This window comes from Drosophila simulans, chromosome X, assembly GCF_016746395.2.
Source record: "Drosophila simulans strain w501 chromosome X, Prin_Dsim_3.1, whole genome shotgun sequence".
Classification (NCBI taxonomy): Eukaryota; Metazoa; Arthropoda; class Insecta; order Diptera; family Drosophilidae; genus Drosophila; species Drosophila simulans.
In genome coordinates, this window is record NC_052525.2 from 15,672,015 (window position 1) to 15,682,963 (window position 10,949).

The window sequence follows — 10,949 nt, forward strand, 5'->3', positions numbered from 1 at the left end:
TTTAGACCAACTACCATATATTTGCATAGCATTTAAAGCCACTAAAAAAAAGGGGTTTTAACGAGTACAAATCGATGTTGTTTGGCCCTCCAAAAAACTATTAAATGGGTAATTAACCAGGCTAAATAAGTGGTGGTCCTAGAACCCATGTTTTCCCGGAGGTCCCGTGTACCCCAGTGGCAGTCCATGTGACAACATGGAATAGTTGTTCCCAGTTGATTGGGTTACTGCCTCCGGCGGCGGCAACTTCGTGTTCTTATGTGAATGTGAATGCAAATGTGGTTGTGTGCTGCGAAGACAACCCATCATGTTTCCATGAATTGTAAATTAAAATGTCGAAGTTATTGCCCAAGTACTGAGGTCGTTGTTGTGAGTTGTTGTTCTTGCCAAGCGACTGGCCAAGTGAGTAAGAACCAAGGAACTAACGAGATTCAATCAGCGGCCACTTAAGCAGCGGTTTCTTGTCATTAAAATTAAGTAGATTTACTTACTTGGAATCAAAGTTAAACCCGACTGCTGTCGTCTGCTGCTGATCACAAGATTGTTGTTATTTCTCCTTCGTCTGCCTGTGGTGGTATGTCCACAATCACCGAAAATCGAAACAAATTTTATGGTGCTCCCAGGCTCCCAGTAATTCCACTGACAAAACGATCTATTTACCGATTGCTGGCGCATCCAAAATAAACCCAAACAGAAGCACATGAATGGTAAAGTCCCCAAAATCGTAACACAAATCCAATTACTTCGTTGTCAACCGGAATATAAACTATAATGAGCACTTTGATGGAAATTAGGGTACTTTTTATCCGATCAGGTTCATTAAAGGTGACACACACTTCTTTTAAATATATTCTTAGAATAATAAATGTTCTTAGAAGAAGGCAAAGAATTCAATTCCAGAAGAAAGTGGAATCAGCTTTAAGAACTCAAACTTAAGCGCCGTATTTATGAACTGTCAAATTGTGAATTACAAACGCATTAGGCTAATACCCACGCTGCCAATCCTTTAAGCACTTCCTTTAGAAGGGTGGTGCACCCAATCCAGCCCCCTTTCCATAATTTTTGATGTGGCAGAGTCGCATGTGTCACTCGGATGTCATATGGATCCGTTTCGCGTGACGAGCATTGGACGTTGCGATTTTGGGCCACTTTTGGATTCGCGCCAGTGTGGCCAACGTCGGTCCTATTTCAAACGTCAAGTTACTCGGCTCGAGCAGCTCGACTGCTCGACTCCAACTACTTGACTGTCACATCTCAATAACCCTCGAGTGGTTTTCAATTGTCTCCAGGAATAAACCTATTTGCATCCCTTACACACACACACAAACACACGCACACTTGAGTCTATCCCAATCCCATTTTAAATGTTAATTTTTAACGCATTGTGAATTTTTCTAATATTTCATAAAAACCAAAAGATTTTCTTGCCATCACAGCGAATATGTAATGCACTTTCTTATTAGGTTTGGAATGTGTTAGCTTGAAAAGCTAGTTAAAAGTTTCATGTGGCATAAACATATCATATTTGTGGCTATGCATACGTTATTTGTGGCAAAGATTTGCTCTGCGCATCCCATGAATACGTGATAGGGTATCTCAAAGGTTGACAGGCATGAGCAAACCTTTTTTGTTTGCCATTTCCGTTCTGTCTTCTTCACATAACGCAGAGTACTTGAAAAAAGTTACACACACACACCCCCCCAAACCCCATAACGTACATCACCTCAACAGCCCCTCCCTTCCGTCTGGTGAAGCCATCTCCAAAGGCTGCCTCGTGACATCATCCAATTGAAAAACTTAAAAGTAAATAGATCCCAAGAGATGAGACCGCACCATTCCATTCCTTTCCAATTGCCATTGCGTTCCGTTGTCTTTGCTTGACTGTTCTGTTTGTCTCAAGTGACATCGTTGCCAAGGATCATCTCATAATGTGGCAAGCGTTTAGCTTCATCCACCCCTGCACCATCACTCTCCATCAGAATGGGAATGGAAATGGGTATGGGTATGGTATGGTATGGTATGGTTATGTGGGTATAGGACTGGGTATTGGTATGGGAATGGGAATGGAGATTGGGGATTGGGGATTGGCTTAGCTCAGCTCAGCTCAGCTCATGTTTTTCGGTCTCTGAAAACTCAGGGATCCAAATTCTCGAGTTCTTAGCTGCGAGCTGTGCTCGTTCTGCATTCAGAACGCTGCGCACGGAACGAACTCTCGACTCATATCCTTCGCTTCAAACCACTTGACATTTTCACAGTCTGGCATCCATGTCAATTTTGCGGTTTCGGTTTCGGTTTCATACACATCCATGTGGATGCGAGTGTGTGGGCACGGGCACTACTGGCTCCATGCTCCATTCTCCACATGAATGTGGAATTTTGGGCTCGGATTTTGTGGCACAGCAATGATATCTTAAGCGTTCTGAATAATAGTTGGTGAATAATGGTACAACTTAGAGTCGGAGTCGTAAAACATAAACTATCGTGGAGTTTTTTGCATAATGAACGCGAATGATTGAAATACAATTTTTACGATTGCATTCAGATTTATTTGGTATGTAAAAAATCGAATGGGACAATATTGATGAAACAAGCCGTACATATGTATGTGTTCTTGGATTTTGGCCATTATAGAGCTACACTCGACCGCATTTTGACCAGTCGTAATTAGTCGCTTTAAAGTAAGCCGTGTCCGAAGTGATTGGGAAAATAAAGCAGAGAGAATATTGTGGAAGCGGTGTTAATATCGTTGCGTGTTTCATAGAATCGTAAATATGTGCGAGAGGCGGACGAGAATGTGAGGTTCCTACAGCCGTCTACTTAGGGTCTTTCTATTTGGCCACTTACGCTACAGACTATGTATCTGTATCCGTATCTGCATATACATATTTGTATCTGTGATGGTATGCGTGCGCCTGAGTGTGTAATCCGTCCATAAGTGGCCTCAAATGCTTATCCATAATGATGATGATGATGTGGTTGCCGCTGCGACCAATAGTTGGTCATTCATCACGACGATTCGCGGGGGGAGTACGATATGTACAAGTATGGGATGGAGTATAGGAATATGGTATGCTATGGTATGGTATGGTATGTTATGGTATGGTATGGTATGTTATAGTATGGTATGATTCGGAACCGTAAAGTATGGTTTCGGTATGCTATGCTATAGTTGCGGAGCCGAAAACCAATTTATGCCGCATGTCACGCCTTCTTGTGAGAGTCCGTCGGCATTTCGGATACTCATTTGCGCCAACGGGAGGGACAGAGCAGTTCGAGGGCGTTGCCCATTATAGATCTCATCAGACCAATACTATATACATTTGAATCTGGATTCGTTGGGACAAGCAAATACGTGTGCTTTTCGCAGGGGAGGAGTAGAGCCAGCTAGCTTGACTTGTGATTGTGATCCAAATGAGCTACGCACATCAGGCTGCTATTTACGTAAAATAGCATTAGCCAAAACATTACTAAATGATTTAGGATGGGCAGTAGTAACATATCTGAATTAAATGGCATTTAACGAAAATAGCAATTTTGTACATATTTTCCATTGGATTTTATATCTTTCGAATGGAAAAACAAAATCCGCATAAAACCGATGACTCATATATATATTATTCACATAAAGTACATGCTCTATTTTCTTAGCACTTGATCTAGTGAAAACGTGAAAATTATGTATCCGCCCAGAGAACCAATAAAAAAAGCAGTTTTGATTACATGTTTCTTCAATTTTGCCGTTGTTTATTTGTTAATAAAAAACTTAAAATCTTGTTGTAATACAGTACACAATCGTCGGGAGGAATTCTCGTTTGCGATAGCAATAACATTTTCGTTCACCTACGATCTATCAACCTTTGCGATTTTATAATTTTGTTTTTTGTGTTTTTTTTTAGGGATTGGGTGAATCTTCTGTTTTTCATTTTTTTTAACACACGGGGGATATGTTTCAATAGAATTTGCTTGCTGTGTTAGTACATCCAAGTTATACAATACAATATAGTTTTATTGGCTACGAAAAAAATTGTCTTAAAACTATTTAATATATGCATTCATAATATATATTTCGTTATAAATATCAATACTTCGTTGTACACCGATAGAGGGGGCAGGGAAACGGAACCCGTTCCAAAATCCCCGCTTCTGCACTGCCCAGCCCGCTTTTCAGATGACAGACTTTATGTTTTTTTTTTTGGATCCGATCCTGGGATCCCACACACACACACACACTCTCTCTCACACACACACACATTCATACATCTGCACATACACACTGAGGAACGGATTGAATACTATACACTTAGATGTCGCACTACAGTATACATTATACATTATACATAGGTTTTCAAAAAAAAATCCATATAACACATGTACGAGCAGAAAAAGCTTAGTTTCGGAGCAATTCCAGTTTTCAGAGGGGGGTGGGTGGTGTGCTCAGTGGCATTGGGTGTTGGTGGGCACACATAGGTGGGTGTTGCGGGGTCGCGCCTGAGGAGGAGTGCCAGCCATTTAATGGTCAAGCTGTGGCACAGCCCCGCCACCTGAAGCTCCACCTTCTTGTAATGCAGCACGCCACCAAATGTATTCTTCTTAAAATACGATTCACAAAAAAAAAAAGAAAAACAAATTTGACTAAGGAAATCATCTAGAAATCATCGCCATGGATCAGCAGTCTGCAGATTAGACGGAAATCGGCGCATTCGTGGCCGCCGGCGATTGCTGTTGCGGCTGCTGCTGGTGGTGCTGATGGTGATGGTGGTGGTGGTGACCCATGTGGTGACCCAGATGATGGTGCTGCTCCTGATGATGGTGGCTCAGGGTCAGATGATGATGCTGCTCCTGCTGGTGCTGCTGCTGCAGCTGATGATGATGGTTGTATTGCTGGTGCTGTGTCTTCAGCAGCATGGAGCGGTACATTTCGGAAAGGAGGCTCCACATGGGCGGCGAGTCCTTGGCCAGATCCACGGGGGATCCTGCCGGCAGGAAGGCGGTGGGCGGTGCCTGACTGGTGGCAGCGGCAGCCGCTGCGGCGGCAAACATCTGGGTCTGCAGCAGGCGCAGATGATGATGCTCCTCGAGGTCCAGAACGGGCAGTGGGAGCATTTGCCGCCGGCTGGTCATGTAGGCACTGTCGCTGTCCGGGTCCAGTTCCATTTTGATGCTCGTCTGTGGTGGATTGGCGCTAGCGCTGGCGGAGGAGCTGGAGGCGGAGGAGGCGGCTGCCGTGGAACAGGCGGAGCTGGAGGCGGTGCTGTCGTGACGCTTCCGCTTGCCCAGCAACTGATCCATGGAGAAGGCATCGCTGGGCGAGCGCTTCTCACGCTCCAGCTCATGCTCCTGTTCGGGTTCATGCTCCTTGTCGGATTCGACATCCTGTTCCTGCTCCTTTTCCGCCTCCTGCTCCCGCCGCTCCTGCTCTTGCTCCTGTTCCCGATCCTGCTCCGACTTGCGACGCTTGTGAAGGCTGAAATCCAATGGCTGATCAGCTGCTCGCTCCTCATCGGCGGCGATGCTACTACTGCTGGCCAGGCTCAAGCTGCAGTGCATCTCCTCATCCTGCTCATTATCCCGTTCGTGATCCTCCTGATCCTCGCTGGAGGCCGCCGGACTAGAGCTATTGGCCTGCATGTCCACGTACACAAAGTCGTTGTCATCCTCGGGATCAGCATCCTGCTCATTGTCCACCGATCCGGAATCGGGATCCTGACAGCCGGTGGAAAGCAGGCCCAAGCCATGGAGACCCGCCTGTCCGCCGAACATGACGTACGGATGGTGACCATGATGCGGCGGCGGCGGTGGCAGAAGTCCGGGAAACGCAACCGGAAGTCGTCCGGCGACAGCGGCCGCTGCGGCGGCTGTTCCGGGCGAGAAAACCGGAAACTGCTGGGCAGTGCGGCCATCGTGGGGCGAGATCTTGCGCCGGATGTGCGGCGAATGGAGCTTGGGATTCGGATTGGCGCTATGGCGATTCCTCGAACGCCTCGAACTGAACACCATATTGCAGCCCTCCACCGTGCACTTGTGCATCTCGCGAAGATGCACGGCCGAAAAGTGAATCTTGAGGGCGCCCTTGTCGCAGAAGGTCTTGAAGCAGATGGAGCACTGCACACGTTTCTTTCCCGTGGCCGGATTAATGAACTGGCCGGCCAGATTAATGGGCGGTGAGCCCCAGCGACGTGGCTTTAAGGACGAACCCGATCCGGTGCCTGATCCAGTGCCCGATCCCGCTGCGGATCCCGATCCAGAGCCACTGGATCCGCCGGGTGAGCTGGCCGGAGAGGCGGCATTTGGCTGCGGGTGTGTCGGTAGATGGGAGTGCACATGCTGGTGGGAATGTGGGCCATGGCCCAGCAGATAAGCCGGTGACATGAACGGATTCATTATGTGCTCCATGTCGTCTGTGGTGGATTTTGTTTCTATGGTCGCACTGGCGATGGCGGTGGCGATGACTGGTGGTGCCTGGAAAACAAACAAGAAACAGAAACGAATCGTTAGGAGTGTCAATCAGGGAGTGTCAATCAGGAAGTCACTGAATCGGTCAGTCCTAATCGAAAACTATTGCCAGGGTTGCGGGGCAAATCCGATTGCGCAACTACAGCTGGGAATCGGAATCAACCTTATCGCCGAGAGTCAGCAGGGCAAATTGTTGAATGGTCTGTGGTGCCGGGGACATGGACATTGACTCCTGGACCTGGGACATTGGGCAGTGGTCATTGATGCGCAATTAGAGTGCGAAAAGTCAAGACGGTCGCGAAAGTCAAGGGATGGCAAAGTATATTTTGGGGGGGCTCAATTAATCAGTGGATTACAGCGATTAGTTGGTCATTGCTACATGTATAAGATACATTCCGAAATCCAGATTTAAACGAAAGTCTTTAAAGATGCCAGCTGTGTGTGCTGCAAAGAAAAACCCCATTGATGATCAAATGGATTTTTCATGAAGTTCTGTGTCAATAGAATATTTATATTCGATATTCTTAAGATATAGATTAATATCTGAGGCGAATGTATGTATGTACTAATCTATAGCATTGGAAAGCGCTCTAAACCCATATCTCAAGTGTATTACCGAAATTCCCAAGTGAAAGCTCCCAAGGAGCTTAGCCAACTTTGTGCAAATCCAGCTAGATTTATTGGTAAGACACACACTGCTTGCAATAACCCAGACAAGCGAACATTTATATCGGCGACACCGATGGCGGCATATCTTTCATGTCGAACCGATCGTACAGTAGAACATCTTGAATTAACCTATGGCTTTGAATTTTGAAATAGATAAAAGGAGCATCCATCGACTGACCCTACACCATTTGATTTATTATTTATCATTTTGGTTCCTATGCAAATAGTCTTGTTTGGATCTCCCAAATTCTGACGTAGCCAGGGCCCACTGTACACTCACACTGGCGCATTACTTGTGTAAGTGCCCATTGCCTCATTTACTTGAGCGAAATCTTTTACAGCTTTTTCGGTTCTTCTGGCCATTAAAATCGCCTCTGACAACGTCGACGGCGACGACAACATGCGGCGATCAGTGTCGGACTTCGACTTTGGATCGGATCGGTCGGAGTTAAAGCCAAAACCAAAAGCCAAGCTAAAGCCGCAGCTAGCTCTTTTTTTTTATTGTGGACTCCGTTCGCTACCGTAATTGTGAGCAGTCGACTTGACGTTAAAAACAGAAACAAATCAGGGATAAGAAAAAAAAAAAGAAGTGAACCGAACCCAGGGGCGTCACAAAACTGGGGACAATTGCGGTGAGATGCGGATGACGATGGTGATGATCGTGTGTGCGATGTCGTGGCTGGCTATCTGGATTCGATCTCAAAAGTCGAACACACATTCGCATTCGCTTGCCCAATGCCCAGCTAAAAAGTTAAGCCGAAAACCACATACGACTATGGCTCACACATATGGGCACACGTACACGCACACAGTTGCAGAAAGCCAGGAGATGGTCGCTTTTTATGGGGCTCATTAGTAACGATGACAACAATAGCATTAAAATGAGTGTATGTACACACGGCAAAAATGCGAAAACGCAAAAAAAAAAAAAAAAAACAGAAAAGAAGAGCGAAAAGGGGAAAAAAACTTAATTGTCAAGTACTTGGAAGTAATCAGTTTGTGACTAGGTGCCGAAAATATTGTTACCATATTCGTTACTATTCAGGAAATAGAGAATGACCTAAAGCTATTGCAATCATTTTCTAGATCATTATAAGGTAACTATATCATATGAGTTGGAATCCAAGAATCTTCAAAAAAAAGAGATTCAATTCAAAAAATATAGATCTTTTAACATTTCAAAGTGAAAGAATATAACACAACCCAAGATCTAGGCATCATTAGAATCTTGCGTAGCACAATAATGCGCACAAAAAAACAATAAAAACCGCTCTATTTTCTCTCAGTGCACGCGGTCGACAGATCGAGGTGAGTATGCATGTACATGGGTAATTATTTTTGTCAAACGCTTAAAATGTCTTAAGCCACCGAAGGTGAAAGGGGGGTGATGTTGGGCAGCTTGAGGGGGGGAGGGGTAGGGGTATGGGGCAGGGGAAAAACCAATCACAACTTTTGATGGCTCTCGGGCGAAACGTTTTTTGATTATCGACAGTGGCAGCAAAATGTTGAAAGTCCCCAAGACAAGAAACGACAAGATTGAAGAATTCCGAGAGTTGGGAGACGCTTTAGATGGTAGATCCAAGATCGGTGGATCGGTGGAGTACGGTGTGGGGCAGTTGGTGGGGATGGAAGATGCCGAGATGTGAGCAATCCGGCGGCTATAATTGCTGTTGTAGTTGCTGTTAATAGTAGTACATTATAATAAGCAGGAGTCGATGGGCACAAGGGGCGTGCAAGGGGCTGGCGATGGTCCGAAGATGACAACCCCGATGGTCCGGAGCTCAACGAGAAAAACAGAGCTCGAAAACCGCAGACAAAAATCTTAATTACAACTTTGACATTTGGCGTTTCCCCGAAGACATCACTATTTTGTCGTCGAAGCTTACGCAGCAAATAGACAAAAATGGGATTACAAATATTGGATTAACAAGCTGCTAACAATTTAGCAAAGTCGGGATATTATAAGAAAATCTATAAACAAGAGGTATTAGATGGCAAAACATCACTAGATAATAATGATAATGGTAATACCATTTCAAATTTATACTGAAAGTCACTTGATGCCACTAGCCTATGTGATCCTAACAAGATCATCTATTACCATGAAAAGAATCCTATTGTTTCGCTCCTTTTATGCCTATTTCATTGCATATTTCTCTAATGAGTTATCCTTTTTTCTTTTTAGAAAATACTCCACTGATCTCGAAAAATATTCACTATGTCTTCACTTTGATTTAAATTCTTCGCTTGAAGAGCCGACGGCAAATCAACTTTACTCGAACTATACATACCTTTTGCTAATTTAGCAGCGAGTTGTTGATATTTTATTGTATTTTGGTTTATTGCTGTTTTTGTTTTCGATTTTCTCACTTTGTCACAGGTTTGAAATTTAAAAAAAGGGTTTCTTTCGCTTCGTTTTGTTTTGATATTTTGTTGCGTAAAAAGTTGATAAATTCAGATGGTAGAATTCACTGTTGGAGCTGTGTGCTGTTGTTGTTTTCATGCCCGTGGTGCATTTATTTTTGTTGCATTTTGCTGAGATATTAAAAAAGTTGGTCGTTCACAGTTGACGATGACACACACACACACGCGCTCGTACGCACGCACACTTATGCACTGGGGCGCGCGGCAGAGAGAAGAGTGGACTGGGCGCGGATATGCGGATGCGAATATGTGAATATGCGGAGTGGCAAAGTGGCCAACGAAGTAGCGACGAAGATGCGGATGTGCGGAGAGCAGGGACAGCAGAGATCCACTTCTTCGAATGTCGTGGGTGACACTGATTGTCGATTTGTCGTTTCACCAACGAATTTGTGCGGCGACTGCGACGCCGGCAGCGCAGCGGGCAGAGAGCGAGCGACAAATGCGGCGACACCGACACCGACACACCGACTGACTGACACACACACACACACAAGCAGACACACACACGCACACGCGGGGTGGGTGACATTTGGCTCTCTCTCGCTCGCTCTCCCGCTCGCTCTCGCGCCCTCTCTCTTTCACTCTTTCGCTCTTGCACCTGGAAGAGTGTGAGAGAGCGCGCTATTGGAATTGGCCTTCGTCACATTGTCGTCGATGGGTCATTAGGCACTCGCCCGGGTGCGAGCGAGAGATCCGCCCGCACTTGAGTCCATCCCGCTCGCCCAGTCGGCAAAGCAGTGCGCGGCAAGAGTAGCCACCACTCTCTTACTCCTGCCGCGAAAGAGCGCCGTGCCGTGCGTGCGAGCGGTTTGGCACGCTCGTGCGGCTATCTCGCGCCCGCTCGCACACTGTCGTCTGAGTGGACGAAACCGTTTCGTTGGGTTGACACATGCGACATGCGACGTGTGTGTGTGTGGTCAGTGCGGCACACACATTCACACGCACTGCCGCCAGCCAAAGAGAACGCAGCGCTCGCTCTCGCCGCTTGCTGGTATGGGTGCCTTGGATTCGATGGTGTGAGTACATGGCCGGGCACTATAGTGTGACAGAGCGAGAGAGAGGGAGCCGGAGCACAGGAGCGCAAGAGGGAGAGAGCAACGAGAGTGAAATGGCAATGGCCACAGTATACAGTACACAGTACGTAATTTGTCGCTGCTGCGACGTCACTTTTTGTCTTGGGTTTCTCCTCTCTGCTTCTCTTCACGAAGGTTCTTTTGAAATTTTTGTCATTTGATGTCTTGTCCACTCGGTGCTGTGCCCTCTCGCCGTCCCTATCGCACCCGCACGAATGGCCGCGTTGAGCGGCTCTCTTTGTTTTGCGATTGCGCTATGCATCTGTATGGGTGTGTGTGTGGGTGCGAATGTCGCTGTATAGGTGTATCTGTGTATGGGTGACACTTTGG

The 10,949-nt window shown here is 46.1% G+C and overlaps 1 protein-coding gene across 1 annotated transcript; it reads right to left on the reverse strand.

Annotated features, from left to right (window-relative positions):
• Positions 1 to 3,716: 3,716 nt before the first annotated feature.
• LOC27208671 (protein disconnected) lies at positions 3,717 to 9,948 on the reverse strand. Its single transcript, XM_016184236.3, has 2 exons — positions 9,414 to 9,948; positions 3,717 to 6,459 (listed from the first exon to the last, which is right to left on the reverse strand). Exon 2 carries the CDS (start codon positions 6,391 to 6,393, stop codon positions 4,681 to 4,683), a length of 1,713 nt encoding a protein of 570 aa, XP_016039595.1. The 5' UTR covers positions 6,394 to 6,459; positions 9,414 to 9,948; the 3' UTR covers positions 3,717 to 4,680.
• Positions 9,949 to 10,949: the final 1,001 nt, after the last annotated feature.

Excerpts from the sequence above, each read along its gene's own strand:
- LOC27208671 (XM_016184236.3), bottom strand. The coding sequence starts at position 6,393 with ATGGAGCACATAATGAATCCGTTCATGTCACCGGCTTATCTGCTGGGC.